Genomic DNA, 22,462 nt, shown 5'->3' with positions numbered 1-22,462 from the left:
CACCTGCTTGACTGGGGCTTGCAGCCTGGCTGTAACTGGCTGAGCATCACTGAGATTACCCTTGGCTAACCTGGGGCCAGATGCTTTTATGTGGAAAGGGCCTGGAGGGCCAGGTTGAGGGCTTTAGCCTTGAGTGTTCAGGAGAGGCCCTTCCAGGAGTCTTGTTTATCTCTGAGTTCAGAAAGTTCTGTCCTCTGGGCTGGACTCAGAGCCCCCCCTACTTCCCCTACTTTTCTTCCTGGAGCTTAACTTTGTGTTTGTGGCTTCTGAGTATTATTTCTGATGGTGCTGTATCTGTGGGAGCTAAAATCAGCTACTCTTCCTACTGTTCTTCTGGAGTCTCTTTAGGAGTTTTGTATTAATTTCAAAGACAGTGAGAAGATTGGATTTCTTCTAATGTAAGAAAAACGAATTAGCATCACTTTTTCTTTGATAGGTGATAGAAACTCCAACTGGCATGTAATCTGGAGGGGATATTTATTCGCTCACATAACTGCAGGGCAGAAGGAATAGATGGCTTTAGGCACAACTGGATCCATGTGTTTAAATTGTTTTTTTCTGGCATCTGCCTCTTGCATTGCTTGGTTTTTTGTGTTTGCTGGCTCTATTCTGGGCAGTCTCTTCACAAGTAGTGGCAAAGATGGCTGCCAGTCTAGCTAGAAGAAATTCAACCAGCTGAGCCCCCTTGTCCAAATGTTCCAGCAAATTCATGATATTCACACTGACCCACTTGGCCAGGCTGTGCTTACCTTGACCTGTGGGTACTGGGAAGGAACAGCTCCCCAAAGGAAAATCAGTGGACTTCCATCCACCGGGGAGGTAAATGGGTAAGAAGCAGGCTAAATGACAGAGGAAAGAATGTTTGTGAAAGGAAATGGCTTTTATGGAGATGTTGTGTGTATTTTCCTCACTTCCTTCGTAGAGGCACAGGTCATAGTCTAGACGGGGCCAGTTCTAATTGATTAGTGGCTTCTAAGGGTCTGTGTTAACAATGCTTTTTTTTTTTTTGGTGGTACTGGGGTTTGAACTCAGAGCCTCATGCTTGCTAGGCAGGTGCTCTACTACTTGAGCCACTCCACCAGCTCAAGACTTTATGTTATATGGGCACTAATCCCACTCACGAGAGCTCCACTCTCATGACCCAGTCACCCCCCATACTATCACCATGGGGACTAGGATTTCAACACACAGATTTGTGGAAACACAAAAATTCAGATCAAGCCGGGTGCCAGTGGCTACTCAGGAGGCAGAGGTCAGGAGGTTCACAGTTTGAAGTCAGCCAGGGCAAATAGTTCTCAATATCCTATTTCAAAAATACCCAACCCAAAAAGGGCTGGTGGAATGGCTCAAGTGGTAGACCACCACTTTCGTACCACAAAAAAAACACAAAGTGAAAAAAACATTTGGACCATAGCAGTCTTTGACCATTATTTGTGGAGTGTCTGACATGGTAGGCTCCCAACCTGTGCTCCTCACCTTTGAAAGAGGCCAGGCAGGGAGGGATTCTTATTAGTATCCTCGCTTTGCCAACAGATATCAAGGCAGCAAAAGTTAATGGCTTGACCTCAAAGGCTTAGCATTGGAAGCAAAGCCAGGGCCTGTCCTTTTGTCCACCTTGGCTAAGCTTCTTCCTATCTCAAGACAGTCCTTCTGGGCTGGAGGAGTGGGTCAAGTGGTAGAGTACCTGCCTGGCAAGATGAGGCTCTGAGTTCAAATCCCAGTACTGCCAAAAAGAAGAAGAAAAGACAGGCCTTCCTTCTGCATTTTTCTCTTCCCTCTGGAAGTTTATTCATTACTTCATTCATTAAATACTGAGTTCTGCCTAAATATTTCCCCAAAACCTACATAGATCTCAGGAATCAGATAAGTTCAGAATTGTATGGCAGGCTTCATCAGGAGGGTCCTGAAGATCAGCTGGTTTTTAGTTTTCTTTTCCAGAGGGGAGGCGACACACTCAAGGATAAATGGTGGGTACTGGGCAGGTCCGGAACCCAAGCTCTCCCAGCAGCCACCTTCCAACCCTCCTGCTTCCTTCTACTCAGTAATTCTGAGACTCTGCTCCAGGCCAGGCTCTAAGCTAGGTGATTTGCTGATTGTAGCCAGGGAAGTGGAGCCACCAATTTTTCCTGAAGATGCATTCTTTCTTAAGCAGGGAATCGATTTCCTACAAGATACACAGGCTTCCAGTGAAGCCACTTATGTGACTCTGGACGAAACACCATTAATCCCCTGCCAGGGTCATTTATTTCCCTGGCTTAAGGAAGCCACAGATCTTTCAGATAAGGGGTGGGGTGTCCCAGGAGGAAGAGGCACAGAAGTTGCAGTAGCGGGAGAGGAGAGGGACCCCCTGGCAGGAATAGAGCAAACACATGGTGAGAGGCTGGAGGGGGTCCTGCACAAAGACTGGGGCATGCTGCCGTGCAGTTGGCCCCACACCTATCCTTACTCAGCCTTAAACTTTCATGTGACTTGGACCACTCCCAACCTATGACCTCAAACTCCACTCCCCTCTGTAAGCAGAAGGAAATGGTCTTGAATGTTCTTGCTCTCAGACAGAATGATGGTCAGTGGCACAGGCTTTATAGGAAGAGAAAAGACTTGGGTTCGAATCCTAGTTTCATCCTTCTGGAACCCTCAAGTGCTATGGGTTGAATTGAATTCTCCAAAAATCAAAGGTGTAGAAGTGCTTAGAATGTGTCTTTATTTCGAGATAGGGTCTTTACCCAGAAAATCAAGTTAAAATGAGGTCTTTAGAGTGGGCCCAGATCCAACATGGCCGGTGTCTTTATCCAAAGGGGAAATCTGGGCAAAGACAGACTCGCATAAAGGGAAGACAACTTGAGAAGACAAGAAGAAGATGACCACCTGCAAGCTAGAGAGAGAGACCTGGGATAGATCATTCCCTCACAGGCCTCAGAGGACCCAGGCCTGCTGACTGCTTGCTCTCAGCCTCCAGCCTCCAGAGCTGTTACTATGTGCCTAGATGTAGTCATTTGTTTTGGCTAACACAAGTCACTTGATCTTGGACTTTTCTGACTAGTGACATAGAGACAGTAGCACCTACCAGGGTTGTTTTAGGACTGACAAGAAGGTGCATATGAGGCTTTCAGTGTACCCTTGGCATATAGTAAGTGCTCAATAATGGTAGTGGTGGACCAGGGCGTGGCTGAAGTGGTAGAGAGCTTGTCTAGCAAGCTCAGGCCCTGAGTAGTTCAAACCCCAGTATCAACCCCCCCCCCAAAAAAAAAGAAAAAAGGCAATGGCTGTGAGTTTTGTGATGAGATCTCCCAGCTCTCCTGGCAGAGTCTGCAAGGCCAACAGCCAGGTAGGACCAGAAAGCCTCAATTCAGACATTTCCCAGGGAACTGGGTCACTTGAAGCACCCTTCAAAAGCTTCGAATGTGGAGAAGGCTGAGAAGTCACCACTAAAGTAGTGCCTAATGGTTTTTAGCTGGAGAGTGGTCTTAGGCCTAATTGAGGCCATGAAGCTGGGGTTTCTTTATTTTTATGAGGTGGCTACACTTTGAGTATGTCCAGCTGCTATGGGGGATCAATACCTGCACTCATCACAGCCGCTTTATCATGGGCATTTTGTGAAGGTGGTGGCATGGCTTGGAGGACATTCACTGGATGACCCTCAGCAGATCTACAATCCTCCTTGGGCCTCAGTTTCTACACCTACAGAGTGATCTAGGTCAGGAGCTCTTAAGTGCATCTGAGAAGGCCTGGAAGTTATGTGTGAATCTTGTGTGCACACATGCAGCTTGGGGAGACATGTCTGGAGCTCTTAGCTCTTATTTGTGGGTCGTTTTGTTTTGGAGTACTGGGGATTGGACCCAGGGTCTCGTGCATACTAAGCAGGTGCTCTACCACTGATTACACCTCCAACCCATTCATCTGGTTTTCCAAAGGGTCTCTGACTCCCAAATTGTCCACATGACCCACCTGGACCACCTTTCAGGGCTGTTGGCTCCTGTTTGTCTGGAATTCTGGGACTCATTCTAAAGCTGTTTCTAAGAAACTGGGCACATCCTACAGAGGTGGCATCTCTGAGTTCCTGGGGCTGGAGGGACCAGGAACATAGTGAAAGGGCTCCGCCAAGGGCTTATTATTGGGAGTTTTGCTAGCCTGAATCTATGCTGACCCCACCCCATTACACTTGGAGTGAAAACCAAATTCCTTACAATCCCTCCCTGATCCAGCCTCCACCTGCCTCTCCAATGTCATTTTGTGAGCTGCAGCCTTGCTGACCTCAGCACCTTAAGCCCTAGGTTCAGTCCCCACTGGGGTCTCTGCCGGGAATGCTCCTTCCACGCTTCCATCACCTTGCTTGTCCTCCTTTGAGTCTCAACTCAGATGCCTGCTCCTCCAGGGAGCCTTTCCTAAACCCATGTAAGAGAGAGTCCATTCCCTCCGCTATTCTCCATCTGCACACCTGCTTTGTTTTGTAGTCCTAGCACTAACCCCATCAATGCCATATGCTTTCCTCCCACACTAAGAAGGAACTGAGTCCTGCTCTTCGTAGCATCGAATACAGGCTGGAATGGCTAAAATTAAATGACCAAAACCATCAAGTGTTGGAGAGGATGGTACTCTTTACCCAGTTGATGGCATGTACAATGACACACTCACTTTAGAGAAGGATTTGTAGTTTTTATTAAGTCACACACACATTACCAAATGACCCAGAAAACCCATTCCTAGCTATTTGCCCCAGAGAAATAAGGACAGGTGTCCAGTCCACACAAAATCTTGTACATAAATATTGCAGACTTACTTGTAATGGCCCAAAATTAGAAGCAAAGCAACTGCTCATCTAGAATAAGCAAACACTGCTATATTGCCACAGTCTGACTAGGCACTAAGGGAACAGAAACTTCAAGTGGCAGCTCAGAGAACCACTGAGAGGCAGCTGAGTGCTGGTGATTTGTAGTTGGGATGGATGACAGTCAGGGGCAAGCAGGGTTGGGGTTACCATGGGGACCCAGAGTTTAAGCCAGTGCTGTTTCCTCTCATCTTTAGGCTCCCAGAGAGGCTCAGAAGCATGCATCTGTTCTTTGGAGAGTCAGTTTATATGGCGGTCCCCCTATCTCCCAAGGGATGGGGCCCAAGATCCCAAGTGGATACCCAAAACCGAGGATAGTACCGAACTCTTTATATACTGTGTTTTTCTTATATATACATATGCAAATTCAGTTCCTTTTCCATTTTTACTCAGCACTTATTACATACTGTCACCCTAACTTTTGCAGTTTGAGGTACAGCAAAACTAACACAAATTTTATTTACCTTCACAAATTCTTGGACATGAAGATTTGTTCTTATCTTAGATCAAAACAACCTCAGCATAGGAGGTTTTTGTTTTCCCTAAGAACGTTAACCTTTTCACATAAAGGAAGAACTTTATAATTTTTCTTTGGCATATTCAAATTGTAGCATCACTACTCTTGCACTTGGCATTGTTAGAAAGTAAAACAAGGATTACCTATACACAAGCACTGCCATAACACAACTAACGGCTAATGGCTACTAAGTAACTAATGGATGGGTAGCATATACAGTGTGGATACACTAGCCAGAAGGGTGACTGACATCCCAGTAAGACAGAACCAGGACTACTTAAAATTTCATCATGCTACTCAGAATGGAATACAATTTAAAACTTCTAAATTGCTTATTTTTAGAATTTCTATTCATTCTTTGCTGACTCTAGTTGACTGTGGATAACTGAAACTGCACATAAAGGGAGACTACTGTAAACACATGTTTTATTTACATCATTTTGTTTTTTGATGCCATCCTCTGCCACCCCCGTCATGTGAGTGCCCAGAGGACAGAAGTTTTATCTGTTTCACCCTTGGCTTTTGTGCCTGGCACAATACTTGACTCAAAGTGACTTGGAGCTCAATATTTAGGGCTACTGAATACATGTGTACTAGAGAAAGAACAGGCAGGTGGAAGGCAGGGGTGGTGGGACATGGCCCTGGGGACAGGCTTCTGGCACAATACTGCCTGGCCTGACACTCAGCCGCGATGGCCTCATGCTATCCATGCAGGCAAGATTCTTGCAAAACACCAATTAAGACATTTGACCCAAATTTGGATAAAAGCCTTTTTCCTGTGTCAAGTTGAGCTAATTATATACATTTTTTCATAATTTATGAGGCCCAGTAAGTGGGAACAATTAAGGAAATGGCCTAGGCAAAACCTATTTCTCTTAATGTCATGTTTGCCTTTTTTTGTTCTCTGAGGCAGGTCCCCACCCCTCTCTACCTGTCATGAAACACTGTTTTTATTATGATCCTCATCATTTGGTGTCACTTAGCTGCCGTTTATTGAGCACTTACTGGGCCCGGCTATAGTGCCATCCCTTTGCTCTCAACACTGTAGGGCAGGTACAATTTCCCCGTTTTATAGCACCTCATCTGGCTTGAGTTTCCAGAGGTGAGAAAGGATCCCCACGCAGACTCAGAGCTGGCGAGAGGGGGTTTTAACTCAGGTCTGCAGGCCCCAGGGTCTCCCTCCTTGTTGCTGTCATGTCCCCTGCAGTGCCTATCTCCTGACTCGGACTGCACCTGAGTCTGCAGGGCATCTTCCGCCTCCCATTGGTGTCTGTCCACTGTGTGCCAAGTGAGAAGCTGATTGCCTTCTGATTCAGTGGATCTCGAACTGGCCTGAGAACTTTCATTATTTCTAACATAGCAAGCTCCCACTTGCTATGAACAGAACCACTGGTTCTGTTCTGGTGCTGATCCCAGTTACCTCCAGCTCCCTTCTACCCCACCCCCACTGCTGGTGTGTGCCTGACCTTCCAGACCTCTTCCTGTGAGTTTGCATTGTCCTACATGGAGAAGCGTGGGGCTTGATTGACATTTCACTCCCAGTACACATGTGGGAGTGTATGCTACATGTGGATATTCTGCAACTCGGTTTTTTATTTGTCATGTCTTGGAGGTGATCCATTAGTCTGTGTCGTTCTTTTCATAGCATTGTAGTATTTCATGATACAGGTGCATGAATGGTTTTACTTAGACATTACAAGTAGCTCTCTAATATCCCTGGAAATGTGGGCAAGTGTTTCCCTAGAACCTGGCAATCACTCAATAATGCCAGCCAATTATTATTACTGTATCTTGTCTCATTAGTAGTCTAGAGGGGTTGTTAGCTTTAAGAAATCCCCTTACATTTGGGGACAGTTGTATAACTCTATTTACAGACTCTAATTAAACTTTTCAACAAAACAGTTCTACTAAGAGGAGAGAGATGCCATACAGATAGGGTATTGAGGGATGTGTAGGAGTGCCAAGAAGCGGAGAGGGCAACAGAAGGTTTTGTACTGGTAGCTGGTGTAGCTACCAGTAGATAGGTGATTAGCCATTTGTCGAAACCAGGCCTCAGTCCAGGGTCCCGATCGAAGGCAGGCCTCAGTCCAGGGTTCCGATCGAAACCAGGCCTCAGTCCAGGGTCCCGATCTGCAGCAAGAGACTTACCACTGAGGTCCAGGCAAGCTCAGATCTGATCCACTTCCTTCCTTCCTGTCTCCTCAGGGTGGAGGATCCGGGGAGGAGCAGCTCTGTGCTGATTTTCCAGAGCTCGACCTCTCCCAGCTGGACGCCAGTGATTTTGACTCAGCCACTTGCTTTGGGGAGCTGCCCTGGGGTCCTGAGAACTCTGAGCCGGAGCCCAACCAGTACAGCCACGACGACTCTGAGCTCTTCCAGGTAGGCCGACCTGAGTCTCCATCCCTGTCTCTGGAGCCTGCTCCACCCTGCTCCACGTTCTATGCTGGTTCATGACAAGAAGTCCCCCACTCACCCAAGCTCTTGGGAGCCTGTTTCCTACCCTGGATCTGTACCTGACCTGGGCCAGTTCTCATCCACAATCCTGGTCCATGTGGTCACCTCCAAAAGAAAGGGCTGAGAGGAGCTATTCCCTCTATGCTTCCCAGGAAAAACCAAGGTCCTCCATGGGCCAGGGAACTTTGAGTCCTCTGTTCCTGTATTATCTCATGGAAGCTTCACTTGACACCCATGAGGCAGGTGCCATATTTTCCCATTTTACAGATAAGGAAACAGTTGTGGAGATGTAAAATCAGGAGCCTTGGGTAAGTTACCTGGCTGAACTAGACTCAAATTCAGCCCTGATGCCTCCAGAAGGACACTGCAGTGAGGCCTCCCATTGCTGAGCACCTGTTCTGCCCCTCTGTGTATATGAACTCATTTCACTCTCCCCACAACTCTCGACTGTAAATACCGTTATCCCATTTTCTGTTGGGCCTAAAGGTTCTTTAATTAAAAGCGGTACCAAGAGGCACCATGCACAGGCCTCTCAGTCCTGTGTACCCCACCGTCCAGCCTTGGGCACATGGTGGCTGGCATTGCCTTTAAGGAGGCCTCTTTTGTGGAATAATAGGATGCCTGGTGCTTGTTTGAGAAAGAAGCAAACACTGCATATTTTTGCATGTGTGGCTGTGGGTGTGTGGCATGGAGGGCCACAGAAGAAATAAGCTTGACTGTGTTGAAGCTGGGAGATTGGGGCTTCGGATTCATGATTCTTTTCTTGAAATTTCCTTCCTTCCCCTCCCTGACTATTAGAAATTAAGGCAGAGCCACAGCTGTCTGTGCCTGTGTGGCACTAGCACAGCACCATTCTGTGTGTGCAAGCCACGCTGGTGTGCCACAGTGTCTCCTCAAGTCATCCTTGATGGACTCTTATCAGTCTTTCTAGAAAGGCCTGTGGCGCTCCAGAGTACGGCACTGTGTCTGTTGGTGGACTCACAGTCTGGAGGGGAGACGTCCCAAGTCAGCAGACACATAAGCCAGCTGCAGTCACTTGTGACTGGACCCAAGAGGAAACAGCCAGAACAGCAGATTAGAGTCGGGAAAGGCCTCTCCAAGGAAGAGTGGAAAGGCGAGGCAGCAACAGCTCTGGAAGGCTTGAAGAGCAGGGTCAGTGTTCCAGACAAGAGAAGCAGTCAGTGCAGAGTGTGAAGTAGGAAGGGGATTGGGTGGGTGGGGGTGATGATGGCTGAGATGGACCAGAGAAATAGGCAGGGGCTTCACCATGCAGTCTTTGTACCATAGCAGTTTAGATTTTCCCAAGATTATTACAACCTGTAAATTGCACACTATTAACCCATTTTACAGGTGAGGAAACTAAAGCCCAGACAAGTGAAGTAACTGGCCCACAGTCACACAGCTAGGAAGGGTGAGGGCAAAGATTTTAACCTAGGACCCCATACCCTGCCCTGCTATGCTAAACCCCCTTACTAACCCATGAGGGATCAGCAGGACTGTGATTCTAGCTCCATTCAGGACCTTATCTGAGCAATGGGGATGATTCCTTAGGAGCAGTTTCCCAAAACTGCTTTCAGGTTGCAGATGGCTAATGCTTGAGAAGGGTCTGGGTGCTGCCTGGAGACCATCACCACCTCACCTGCACAGCTCCCCACATACACACCTGTTCCTCCGGTCCAGAGTCCCAGCAGGCCTCTGCTGTAGTCCTCCTATGACACAAAATGAGTTCAGACCAGAGGAAGCTGGTGTGGCCCCCAGGCTCCCAGCCTTGTGAGAAGATGGTCCTCACAGGTAGAAGAGCTCCACCCACCGCCCCTCTCCCCTTCATGGCCTGCACACTCCACCAACTGTCCCCAGACCAGGCCAGCTTCATCCATTACTCACCAATGCACCCACCATGTGTGTGATCAGGCCTGTAACCATCCCTCCGCCCAACTCTGGCCATTGTAGTCTCTGGGGCCCAGTCTGCATTGTGCCTTGTCATATTCCCACAGCTTTCCCCAGTGTCCTGGCATCTGTCAGGGCCTAATAAATAGTCATCAAATGCTGCACCTGTGACTCAAGCCACCTAGCTACTCAGGAGGCTGAGAGTAAAAGGATCATGGTTACAGGCTAGTCTGGGCAAAAAGTTCAGAAGACCCCTTTTCAACCAATGGCTGGGCATGTTGGTGTGTGCCTGTCATCCATAGCTACATGGGAAAGAACAAGTTGGAGGATCGCAGTCCAGGGTGGCCAGGACACAAAGTGAGACCCTATCTCAGAAATAACCAGGACAAAGGGCTGGCTGAGTGGCTCAAATAGTAGTATGCCTGATTAGCAAGCGCAAGGCCCTGAGTTCAAACTCCAGTACTCCCCACAAAAAAAGTCATAAAATTAATGAACCTTTGACTCCCAGAGCTTATGTTGCCTCTTGCTCAGGCAGTTGGTCAGCTCTCATGTCTTTCAGACTGTGAGCTCCCTAATGACAACATTTTTTCACCTCTGGGGCTTCCCTACATGGCCAAGACTAAATTCATGCATTTTAAATAAAGGAACTGATTGTAAGGTTTTCTCTTCTGCCTGGGCTAGGCATAATCCATTTCAAAACCTTGAGGGGACACCCAGGGACCATGGGTTTCTATCTTCCTTCTGCCACTAGCAAAGAGAGCATCCTCATGGGACCAGTGGACATTATGGAGCCTGGCTGCCTGTATCAGCCATATTTTAGCAATCAAATGGCACCATTGCTATGAACCAAACTAGGAAAATGGAGGACAGGCTATAGTTACAAGGGTTGACAATCATTTAGGAACAGGAACATTACCTTCCACTCCTCTGTGTGCCCAGAGTCCTGGACTGGGGTACGACTCGCACTTAGTAAATGTTTCTAGGCTAAGCAGGTGTTTGGTTATGCAGCATGAAGTCTTGAGCAAGTTGCTTTCTTTAGTGGGGCCTCAGTTTCCCCATGTGAGGAATCCAGAAGGAGCATGGACTAGATGAGTAGCTCGTGATCTGTTGAGGGTGGAAGAGCAGAGGTGTACAAAACCCTTCCAGACACTGAGATAATCATGGACCTTCTCCCAGAAAAATGGGGGAAAGTGTGTCAATTTCCCAGGTTTCTGGGGCTTCAGTGAAGCCCCTTGGACAGGGAGGATCTCTGACAGCTTAAATGCACTTCTCTGCCATTCCTTCAAGCTGCTCCAGGTCCCCAGTGAAGCATTTCCTTCAGATTTCTCTAGGGCTCCTTTTCCTCCAGCTTGGGATCTGCTCAGGAAGGCTGGGTGTGGGGCCGAGTCTATTAATATCCCTTCCTCAGCTGATTAACTCTCCATTAATTTGCACTCTGCTTCTAAGCTGAGCAGGGAGAGCGAACTAATGGGTCCAGGAAGAGGAGGGTGGCCAGCTCCCTGTGACGTGTTATCCTAGGGTCCTACGGGATGGCCCAGAAGCCTGGAGAGAGCCACTGTGGCCTCGTGGGCAGGAGTGGCCTTTCTTCCAGCTGGCTCAGTGCATCCAGCCCCACTGGGCTGCTCCAGAGCTGAGCAGCATGCGGGAGGGGGGTGACAGAGGCCTTTTGTTAGTCATTGTCATTTTTACCCAACTTGATGGGTGCTTCTTTAGGTCTCTGTCATTGTGTGCTCATTTCAACCCCGTGCCCAGCACTCAGTGTTCCAGTAGTCAGTTGGCCTTCTAAGTCCCCGTTTTGTCCTTGACCCCATGTCCCGGCTTGCCTTGACAAACCTCTTTCCAGGGGCCTTAACCCCCTCCTGTAGAAAGAAGGGCGGGTACGTTTCCTGAGGATCACCAGCTGTGTTTGGCTGGGAGTTGTGGCTTGGAGCCCTGTGTCAGGAGACATGCTGGCATGGAAGTTACCAGTCCCACGGTCAGTAATGTGGGAGCAGGGCCACGCATGCCATGTGTTTGATGCACTGATCACAATATGACCCTGTATGTGTGATAACTCACAGTGTCTCAGGTCAGTTGTTACACTCCCTGGGAAAGAGTGGGAATTCTCTTTCTACCCAGAGCTGATGATGTCATCTCTGGATGACTTCCCTCTAGAATCTGGTCTCGGAGACACTGAACTCCCGGCATTGTTCATTCATTCCTTCGTTCAGCAACTCTGCTGCTTCCCATGGCCCAGATACAGAGCTAGGCACTCCCATCAGTCCTGCAGGAGAGGCCCCTGGGGTCATGTCTTCCCATCCTACAGGAAAAGGAACAGGTTTAGAGGAGGGAAGTGACCTGCTCAGAATCACCCTGTCAGTGGCAGAGTCCATGTGGTCAGCCCCAAGTATGGTATTTGGGCCCCAGGTTCCAGGATCAAACTGGACACATTGTTCTGAGGACACAATGTTGGGAGCCTGGCCTGAGGGCTGGGGGAGACATGTGGATGAATAGCACTCAGGTGAGTCCCCATACTGTTCTAGAGCCAGAGTCCGTGTCCCTGGGGGTACCCAGCCCCGGGCCCTGGGTCAGAGCCAACCAAGATCTTCTTTCTTTTATTCTTAGTTCTGTTCTAAAAATTACAAACATATTTGTTCTCCTTCTCCCCCCCGCCCCCACCAATTTACTCAGCCACTGCGCATGCCGCAAGGCCTGGAACAGATTTAGTGCAGCCAAAGGGCCATCACGAGAGATGTGTATTTCAGCTGCACTTCCTGAAAAAGGAAACCAGCCTGACCTGGGATGGGAAATGTGCTGGGGAAGCATCACGTGACAGCATGTGCTTCTGCCAGGACAGGCCCGGGAGTTGACCTCACCTAGGAGCGGCGTGGTCTCTGTTCCTGACCTCTGGCCTGGGGCCAGGGCCCATGAATGCTGACCTTCCTCGTGGATTATAGACAGTAGGAAAGGAAGAGCACTGGTTCTTCTGTGCGTGGGGCACGTGGGCTAGAACCTAGCTGTGCTTGGGTAACCAGTTTCCTCACCTGCAAAATGGAGATTGGAGTAGTGCTGCCCTTGTGACAAAGTCTGTCCATCCTCCTCATGGCCAAGCTCTATGCCCCAGGCCTTTGTACTGGGACTCCCCTCTGCTGGGTCTTCTTTCCTTAGCCCTTTGCCTGGTTGCTGTCAAGTTTAAGTAAGTGTTAGCTGCTCAGAGAAGGCTTCCTGGCCACCCTGGGTAGCCTACAATCTTCATCACATTCTTCCTCCCCATCCTAGCATCCTCCTCCTCTGACCCCCACTCATCCCCACCCAGCCTTTCTCATACTCTGAAACGCACTGTAGTCTCCTCTGGAGGCAGGACTCTGCTCGCCCCCCGCCGGGGGAGGGCATGGTGGTCTTGGTGTGCTGGCCCACCAGTATACAAAGCCAGGCGCAGACCAGCCACATCATCGCTGTCATGGAATTGTGGTAGTTCATTCATGGTTGTAGTTGTCAGCATAGTGAACACTTGTTTCCTGCCAGGCACCATTTGCTAAGCATATTACCTACAGTGGTTCATCTAGTCCTCAGCAGGAACCCGATGGGGTGGGTCCAGTCTGTTACCCCATCTGGCAGGTGAGGAAACAAATGTACCTAAGCATCCAGAGTTTGTAAGTGTATGCTGTGGGATTCAGCCCCACCTCTAGGGCCCAAGCTCCTGACCACAACCCCTAGTGCCTCTTCTTGACTGAGCAAGGAGAGCAACCCTGGTCACAGGGAACAGTAACTACTCTGGTTATCATTGTCGTGGTTGTGCCATGCAGGGTACAGCCTCCACTCTATCTGGGACCCAGGGTCTAAGGAGTTGGGACCTGCAATGGGACACAGCTTGCAGCAGTCCCTGGTGGAAGAGGCAAAGGACCTTAGGTGGATAGCCTTCTGCCCCAGGTCACATGCCAAGGGCTGGGACTGCAGAGCAGTCCGTACACCACCTGTTGCCTGCTCATAAAATTCTGTGATTCTTGGAGTTGGCAACGTGTTCATTGAGCATCTGCTATCCCAGGAATACTGAGCAGATCTGATGAGACCCGGGGAGTGGGGGTTTGGGAGGAGGATCGTGGCTCATGGGACAGGCAGAGCCCGTTTCCTCTGTGCAGAGAGTTGAGTCCCAAGTGATGACTCACTCTCTCCCCTCTCTATCTCCCACTCCAGATCGACAGTGAGAATGAGGCCCTCCTAGCAGCACTCACAAAGACCCTGGACGACATCCCTGAAGATGATGTGGGACTGGCTGCCTTCCCGGGCCTGGATGAGGGAGACACGCCGTCCTGTGCCTCAGCCTCACCTGCCCCCTTGTCTGCACCCCCCAGCCCCGCCCTGGAGAGGCTCACAACCCCAGTGTCTGAGGTGGATGAGCTGTCATTGGTGAGGATCCATTTCTTAGATGAGGCGATAGCCTGGGGTTGGGTGTCCAGCTGTAGGGTGATGGAGGCAGAGCCATCAGCTCCAAGGTCCCCCACCCCCACCCCACAGGGTCCTGTGGAGCACAGCAACGTGGTTCCCATGGTGAGCCTGGACTGGAGGTGGGAGGCCTCCCTGGGCCTCACCTTTCCCATCTGGACAGTGGAACTAGCACTAGTACCTGCATTCTGTGTGCCTTTTTTTTTTTTGGCAGTACTAGGGTTTGAACTCAGGGTCTCATGTTTGCTAGGGTGGCCTGTGGCGCTTTATTACCACTTGAACCATTCTGCCAGCCCTTCACTTGCATTCTGTAGGCGCTTTGGAATTTCAAAGACTGACCTTAGTCCTGTGTTAAACCCTTGAAATTGCATGCTAACATCTTCCCTGAGATTCCACACAGGGTAAAAATACAAGCAGGAAATGTGTACAGTTAAAAGCAAAACCTCCTTAGCCCTCTACCAATTGCTTTTGCCTTTCCCAGAGGTAACCATGGTTACTGGTGCGTTATGTGACTTTTCCTCCTCATCTATTTTTTTTTTTTAACCACAAAAGGGAGCCTGTATTATAGATTGTTCTGTACCTTGCTTTCTCACTGAACTGTGTGTCTTGGAAACTCTTCCAGATTGGAATGTAGAGCTCTGTCTCATCCTTTTTATTGGCTGTGTAGTGTTTCTGGGTAAGAATGTGCCACGCATTAACCATTCCACTGCTGATGGATCTTATGTTCTCCCAGCTCTTCCACTGTCACAAACAGTGCTTCAGTCACTACTTGTAAAGGCCTTTGCCCCATGTAGGTGGATAAATCCCTAGAAGTGGAATTTTTGGGTCTCTGGACACATGAGTTTTCAGTGTACACAGATCCTTCCAGATTACCTTTCAAAGAAGTTGGACTGGTTTCCAGTCTTCCCCCCACCCCCAGTGCAGGTGAAATGTTTTGCACGTGTGTGGGGTATCGAAGTAGGCATAATGACAGAACACATCAGCTCTGACCAGAATTTTAGAGGATCTGACTTGCACAGGTTACTGATGGCACTTGCCCTCAACTCGGGCCAAGGGTGCCAAAGCCCAGTTGCCTTGGGCTCCTTCCTTACCTTAAAACTGTGGCTCCTGGAGCTGGTTATTGTCACCTAGGCCATCAGGATCTATTGGAGCAGGGAGGGTTCTTAGGTCAAGGGAGAGGTGGAACTGGGAAGGCCCTTGATGACCATCAAGCCCACCTGAAGAAACTGAGGGCTAGAATGAGGAAAGTCTCTTCTGTGGTCACACAGCATAGTCTAGAATCCAGGTGTTCTGACTCGTGGCCTTGGGCCCTTTTCCTTCTCCTCCCACTGCCTTTGAGATCCCTGAAGCAGCGGGAAACATTTAGTGAGCACAGAATGTGCTGTGTCGCATCAGGACCCTGGCTGATGGGGTCCTACTTCCTTCCAGACTGAAACCAGATGACCTGGGTTTGACTCAAGCTCTGCCCGTTAGTGCTTGTGGGTTACTTAGGCACAGACCCTCCCTCAACCTCTTGCTGACTCAGCTTCCCAGCTGGGTAACAGTGCTGGGTCAAAGGCTGTTAGGAAGATTACGGCAGGAAATACCTGGGGAGCACTTAGAACAGTGCCTGGCACGTACACCTGCTTAGTACATGTTGGTTAAGTCACAGTCCTGACACCACCATGAGCAGTAATAACGGCAACGCTAAGTATCATTTCTGCCTGGGGCCTCTACTGAAGGACCAGATCTGGGAGAGGCAAACAGTGACCCCTGCTGGTCAAAGGTCATTTCCCTCTCATGCCTTCACCTGCCTCACTCCACACACATTTCCTGAGTGCCTTGTTTCAGACACTATGCTAGGCTTATGGGAAGCAGACTCACTGTCTAGCTACTAGCTCTTGCCATGGATCCAGATAATCCATGGACTTAGGAGAACCTGAGGACCTATAGGTAGCTGGGCATTTTTCTGTGGTCAGCACCATTTCTTGTGCTCTTAGAGTCAAGGAAAGCCTCAGCTCCACTCGTTCTGTCTCCTTGCCTCTCCTAATGCCAACAGAGAAACCAAGGCTCAGAGAAGGAAATGGCTTGCCCAAGGACTCACTGGAGCGGGGCTGAACTGGGCTAGAACCAGGTCCTCCTCTAGCCCAAAGGCCTTTCCTATCCAAAGTCAGAATCACAAATGTGTGTGCTCACTGAGGTGTAGGTGAGGTGATGGGGATCCTTCAGGTTCAGAGGTGGGGCATGTTTTCTTCTGCACCTCCTGGGCCTTTGACACTCCCTCCCAAAGGGTGCATGGTAGGGAATGTATTCTCCAGAAAACACTTGGTGCTGTTTTCCACCTTGTTCTCACTCTTGGCTATAGTGGGTCCTAGGTGTAACCACCTGATGTGTTCAGCTTAGATCTGCTGTGTACCTGCCCACAAGGGGGCAGAGGCAGGAAAGTTTCGATAATCTCTATAGAAAAATTCATTAGAAAAAAAAGGTCAAAGAAACTAAAGGGACCTTGGGCAGGAGGGAGACTTGCTTTTAAATTGTCCATCCATTAGTGTTTCTGGTCACACACAAACACATACACACACACTCAACATTTATGAATATTACTTGTTTAAGAAATAAATTTTTTAAAAGGTCATATGAATGATCAAAAGGGAAATCAGCTATAATCCCACTTCAGAGAATCTTTTTTTGGTGCCTCACCTCCCAGACTGTGTGTCAGTGCATGTGTGTACTACAAGTATATGCGGAAGGTCCCAGTAATGGCGTTACCCAAGACCTGTCTCTCAAAGTCACAGCGATTCTTTTAGGTTATTAACTCTGAAAAGGACTTACGTGTCAGTGGGATACTTGTATGTGTTAGGGATTGTTAAGATAATTTGCTTTCTGTGCTTAATGTATTGGTAGCATAGTACTAGGTCTTTACATGGCCTCTCCACCATCCCTGGTGGTACCCAGGGCATGGTCACCTGGCCATGTGGTCCTCGAAGTCGTTTGCCATGCTTGGGTCCAGCCTCTCTCCCTCTGCTTCTTTGTAGTTGCAGAAGCTCCTTCTGGCCACATCCTCCCCGACGTCAGAGTCTGACACCCAGAAGGAGGGCATCAACTGGCACCAGGCCAGCCTCAGGTCCAGAAGTCAGCGACCTTGTGTCAAGGTATTTCTGCACATGTCCGGAGGTGGCCTGGGTTCCCAGGTGTCCTCTCTGAGATACAGCTGTCAGCTCTGGCTAGGAGTTGGCAGATTCAATCCACTTTAGTTTCTCCCCCTGCTCCTCACACAGCCCTTGCCAAGCTGGTGTCCTAGGCAGTGCTTCTTGAGACCCAGCCCAGTGTGGGGTTATAGTGTTTTAGGCAATGTTAGGTGTTAGCATAGGTTAGAGCAGGGACAAAAAGGTGTGACCTGCCCTCAGGGTTCATGTTCTAATGGGAACAAGATCCTTACTGGTAGTGGAGGCTGCAGTCAGTAAAGCACTGGGATTTTGGGATTTCTTTTCTGAGGAATCATTAGACAGTTAGGAGTGCTACATATGCAGGATCAAAGCAAGTCCTCTTTTTCCTTGGGCCCGATGGTCCAAGCCTAATGGGGTGTGTGGGGTGGGGTGAGTTTAAACAGGTGATTTCCCAGGGTTCCTGTTCCTCAAAGTTGTACTCAGATCTTCTGGTCCTGCTCTACACATCCCTCCAGGGGACTGCAGTACAATTCCGTACCCTCAGAGGCAGTTAGGAGCCTGCCACACAGAGGTTCAGAAGGAACCTCTCCCTTGCTAGGTTCCCCTGTCCCTGTGCTCTCTCCCTATTGATCCTGGCTGACTGAAAGAAAGGATCCTCCCCGCCTCCCCTTGTGTCCTGTTCTATTAAGGAGCAGCACCAAGTATGTCTGGGAGCCACTCTTTGCCCTCTAGGAGGCTGAGAGGCTCCTGAGAGAGGCAAAACAAACTGTCAGCCACTGTTAGAAAACCCCAGCAAAAGGGCAGCCCTTGTGGATGGCTGGGTGGGGGCAGATAAGGCTTGAGAGAGAGGCCAGGTAGTTCCTGGTGCCAGATTGCAGAGGGCCTCAGATACCAACCCAAGGAGCCTCCCCTTATCCTTTGGGCACTGGGAAACGACTGAATTTTTCTTGCAACTTTATTTATGACATACCCTTTACATATCATAAAGGTCTTTTTTTTTTTTTTTTGAGACAGGGTCTTGCTATGTTGCCCAGGTTGAAAACCCCTGGGCTTAAGTCATTCTCCTTTCTCAGCCTCCCAGGTGTTGGGATTACAGGTGCATGCCACTGCACCAGGCTAAAAGCTACCTATTTTAAAAGTACAATTCTGTAAGTTTTAGTAAATTGACAGTCATACAGCCATGACCACAACTCAGTTTTGGAACATACCTATTATTCCAGAAGGCTCTAGAAGTCTCCATTTACAGGGATCTCCTCTCACACCTAGTCCCAGACAGTAACAGTCCATGTCCTGGCCCTGTTACTAGAGGGTATGGAGTGGGAGAATGGAGTGGTCAGAACAGAATAGTCCTGTGGCAGTGTACCTGGCAGGGACTCAATTCCATGGCAGGGAGCCTTGAAGAAGGCTGGTTACTTCTTTGTTCCTCATATACTGAGCACAGCTGGGTGGCAGGCTCCTTGGCAGAGGCTGGGATAAAGTGGAGGAAACCTGGTTATGCCCATGGTTCAGGTGAGACACACTGGGCTGGCCAGTGGCAGAGGGAGAAGTAGTGTGTCCTTCCCTGTTCACTCTTGCCTCTTCCTCTCTAGATGGACAGCCCCCAGGACAAGAAGGTCCCTGTGCCACGGTCTCAGAGCCGGAGTTGTACAGAACTGCATAAGCACCTCACCTCGGTGCTCTCCTGCCCCCAGGCAAAAGCCTGCGCTCCAGGTAGGGGCCAGCAGCCTCCACCACAGCTGAGTCCCCAGCCCCTCACCAAGGAGGATGAGGAAACAGAGAAGGACTGCCCAAGCCCCTGTCCAGCTCCAGCCTCTCCCAGGAACTCCGTGGCACTGGACAGGGCAAACCCCAGCGCCCAGGTTCCCCAGGAGGATGTGCGGGCCATGGTGCAACTCATTCGCTACATGCACACCTACTGCCTGCCCCAGAGGAAGTTGCCCATGCAAGCCCCAGAGCCAGCTCCCCAACCCTGCAGCAGTCCCTTCAGGCAGGTCAGACCCCAACCCCGGCACCCCTCCAAAGCCCCCTGGGCTGAGTTTTCCATCCTGAGGGAACTTCTGGCTCAAGATGTCCTCTGTGACGTCAGCAAACCCTACCGCTTAGCCACACCTGTCTATGCCTCCCTCACACCCCGGCTAAGGCCCAGACCCTCCAAAGACAGCCAGGCCTCCCCTGCTCACCCGTCCCCGGCAGAAGAGGTGAGGATCACAGCGTCACCCAAGGGCACTGGGCCCAGACCCAGCCTGCGCCCACTGCGGCTGGAGGTGAAAGGGGATGTCAGCCGTTCTGCCAGGAAGCAGGAAGAGGAAGAAGATGAGGAGGAAGAGGAGGAAGAAGAAGAGGAAGAAGAGGAGTGGGGCAGGAAGAGGCTGGGCCGAGGCCTGCCATGGACCAAGCTGGGGAAGAAGCTGGAGAGCTCTGTGTGCCCTGTGAGGCGTTCACGGAGACTGAACCCTGAACTGGGTCCCTGGCTGACATTCACTGATGAGTTGCTGGTCCCCTCGGAGCCCCGAGGTGCTCTGCCCTCACGATGCCTGGCTCCTGAGACCTACAACATGGAGGAGAACCTGGGTAGCCCCACAGATGAGGACAGTGGCCAAGACCAGCAGCTCCTCCGGGGACCCCAGATCCCTGCTCTGGAGAGCCCTTGTGAGAGTGGGTGTGGAGACACGGATGAGGACCCCAGCTGTCCGCAGCTCCCTTCCAGAGGTAATCAGGGTCCATGGTCTGTGAGGGAGGGTGTAGCCTGCCCTGCTCTTCTGGGAGCCAGGAGCCCTGTGTTCAAGTCCCCAAACCCATATGTTGGGCAAGGTAGGACAAATCCTTTTCCTCTCTGGTTTTCTACTTCCCTTTCTGTACAATGGGTTGTTGGGACAGGAAAACACCTGTACATCTCTGAGTTTCTCATCAGGCATGGACAAGGAACAGGAGCTCTTGGGCTTATGTTTGTGGAAAAAATCGGCAGGCAAAACATGAACAAAAGCCAGGTTGTGATACATGCCTGTAATCCCAGCTTTTGGGAAGTTGGGGCAGGAGGGTAGGGAGTTCAAGGCCAGCCTGGGCTACATAGCGAGTTTCAGACTAGCCTGAGCTCCTGTTTCAAAAAAACTAAAAACAGTGGGCACCGGTGGCTCATGCCTGTAATCCTAGCTCCTTGAGAGGCTGAGATCAGTAGGATTGCAGTTCAAGGCCAGCCTGGGTAAATAGTTCACGAGACCCCCATCTTCAAAATAACTAGAGCAAAGTGGACTAGAGGCGTGGCTCAAGTGATAGAATGTCTGCCTTGCAAGCACAAAGCCCTGAATTCAAACCCCAGTCTAACTTTCAAAAAAAAGGCAGAAACAGGTTCAGAACTATTTAGTTACAGAGTTCCTGTCCAGACTCTCAGCTTCAGGCCTGGGAAGTCAAAACTCTCTGCCACTGTGCTACAGTGTTTGTCCAGAAAGGGTTAGTCCTCCTGCCCATCTGTCCTCTCTGCAGTCAGGAGATCTGCAGACTGAGGCTCTGGGATGGAAGGTAGTGCTTGCTTGCTTGCTTGCTTGCTTTTTCTTTCTTCCTTTCTTCTTTTCTTTTCCTTTCTTTTCTTTCTTTTCTTCCTCTCTTCCTCTCTCCCTCCCTCCTTCCCCTCGCTCTTTCTCTCTCTCCTTCCTTCCTTCCTCTCCTCCTTTCTTCCTCCCTCCCTTCCCAACTCCCTCCCTCCTTCCCTCTTTCTCTCTTTCCTTCCTTCCTTCCTTTCTTCCTTCCTCCCTCCCTCCCTCCCTTCTTCCCTTCCTCTCTCCCTCCCTTCTTCCCTTCTTTATCTCTCTCCTTCCTTCCTTCCTTGGGTCTCACACTTGAAGTAGGGTCTCATGCTTTCACATATGCTGGACTCCTGTGACTGTGATCCTCCTACCTCTGCCTCCCAAATAGCTGGGATTACAAGGATGCACCACTATACCCAAACCAGAAGGTGGATTTGAGTTGTTCCTGCCCTTCCCTAAAAATAGCCAATGTTTTTGTGTCACCTGCCCAAAGGGTGGGTAGCTGTGCTTGGCACCCCTGGAAGTTTGAGGTCTCTTTCAGAGGGGAAACACCTGCTCACGATAACCATGTTGTGGAATCTTATTTTTCTTTTTTTGTCTTCTTTTCAGACTCTCCCAGATGCCTCATGCTGGCGTTGTCACAGAGGTAGATTTTTAGCAGTTCTTGGCATATTGTTCTGTGAGATTTTGTCCTATTGAATTCGTATGTTGGGGAGATGGTTCGTCAGTCCCTGAGCCTGGCCCTGTCCCCAGGCTCCTGCCCTGGTTGCCGTCTGAAGTCCTCAAAAGCTGGCTCCTTAGGAGGAAATTTGGTTTTAGAAGCTGGCCTCTCTCTGCAGGCTCAGGGGAAAGATGGGGAGTTAAGCCCTTAGGTTATTTCACGAGTTGTCGCCTCCAGGACCCTGTAAGAATTCTGTTCTCCTCTGGAAAAAGCTGGCAATCCTGTAGGATTAGTTTCCTTACCCACTCTTGACCCCAGTTGCTCCATCTGTAAAATATGGATGCCAACAACACTTGTCTTCTCTCTGCCTTCAGCCAACTTTGCCCATGTCCCCTAAAAGCCATGCTACATGAATTCCTCCAAAAGCCAGGATGGGGTCCCCCCCAGAAAATTCTCCCCAAGGCAGCAAAACCAGACTCCATCAAGCCCCGCTCCAATGCTTGGGTGGTGAATGCTGACCGGCCTCTTCCCTTTCTGCCCTCCTTCTCCTCACCAGTGACCCTCTTGGCAAGAAGAACTTTGAGCAGACCTTGACAGTGGAGCTCTGTGGCACGGCAGGTGAGCTAGGGGCTCAGCTGGTGAGGTGCTCTTGGGGAGCTGGCAAGGCCTCCAGCTATGAATCCCCCACATTGAACAGCTCCTCAGGCAGTGTAGGTGCCCAGTGAGCCCTCCCTGCCACCAGCCCACAGGTACACTGAGCATTGAGATGCCCAGTGAGGGTGTTATGAGCAGGAGGGTCAGGTTCTGAGATTAGCCTCTTCATTGCCAGTAACCAGCACATCAGGTGATATTGGGGAGTCACAAAAGAAAGACACAGTTCTTCCCTGGAGGAGCTGGCAGTCTTGTGGGGAGGCAGGCTCACACTTGATGAGCATTATTTGATGTACACTTGTTTCAAAGTCTGAGCAGGAGTTCCGGGAGCACAAGAGAGTCAGGCTGTGCAGGAACATGGCGTGGGAAGACTGTGGG

The 22,462-nt window shown here is 50.0% G+C and overlaps 1 protein-coding gene across 2 annotated transcripts in view; it reads left to right on the top strand.

Annotated features, from left to right (window-relative positions):
* Ppargc1b (PPARG coactivator 1 beta) overlaps window positions 1–22,462 on the top strand; it is a 105,444-nt gene that overhangs the window by 66,773 nt on the left and 16,209 nt on the right. For both annotated transcript variants that reach the window (XM_020158866.2, XM_020158865.2), the window contains exons 2-7: window positions 7,548–7,721; window positions 13,857–14,069; window positions 17,120–17,236; window positions 18,841–19,960; window positions 21,382–21,418; window positions 21,990–22,051. In XM_020158866.2, the coding sequence (XP_020014455.2) occupies window positions 7,548–7,721; window positions 13,857–14,069; window positions 17,120–17,236; window positions 18,841–19,960; window positions 21,382–21,418; window positions 21,990–22,051 (1,723 nt within the window). The remainder of the gene's footprint in view (window positions 1–7,547; window positions 7,722–13,856; window positions 14,070–17,119; window positions 17,237–18,840; window positions 19,961–21,381; window positions 21,419–21,989; window positions 22,052–22,462) is intronic.

The sequence above is a fragment of the Castor canadensis genome, chromosome 6 (assembly GCF_047511655.1).
Source record: "Castor canadensis chromosome 6, mCasCan1.hap1v2, whole genome shotgun sequence".
In the NCBI taxonomy this organism is placed as follows: Eukaryota; Metazoa; Chordata; class Mammalia; order Rodentia; family Castoridae; genus Castor; species Castor canadensis.
This window is presented reverse-complemented; position numbering and strand designations above follow the sequence as displayed.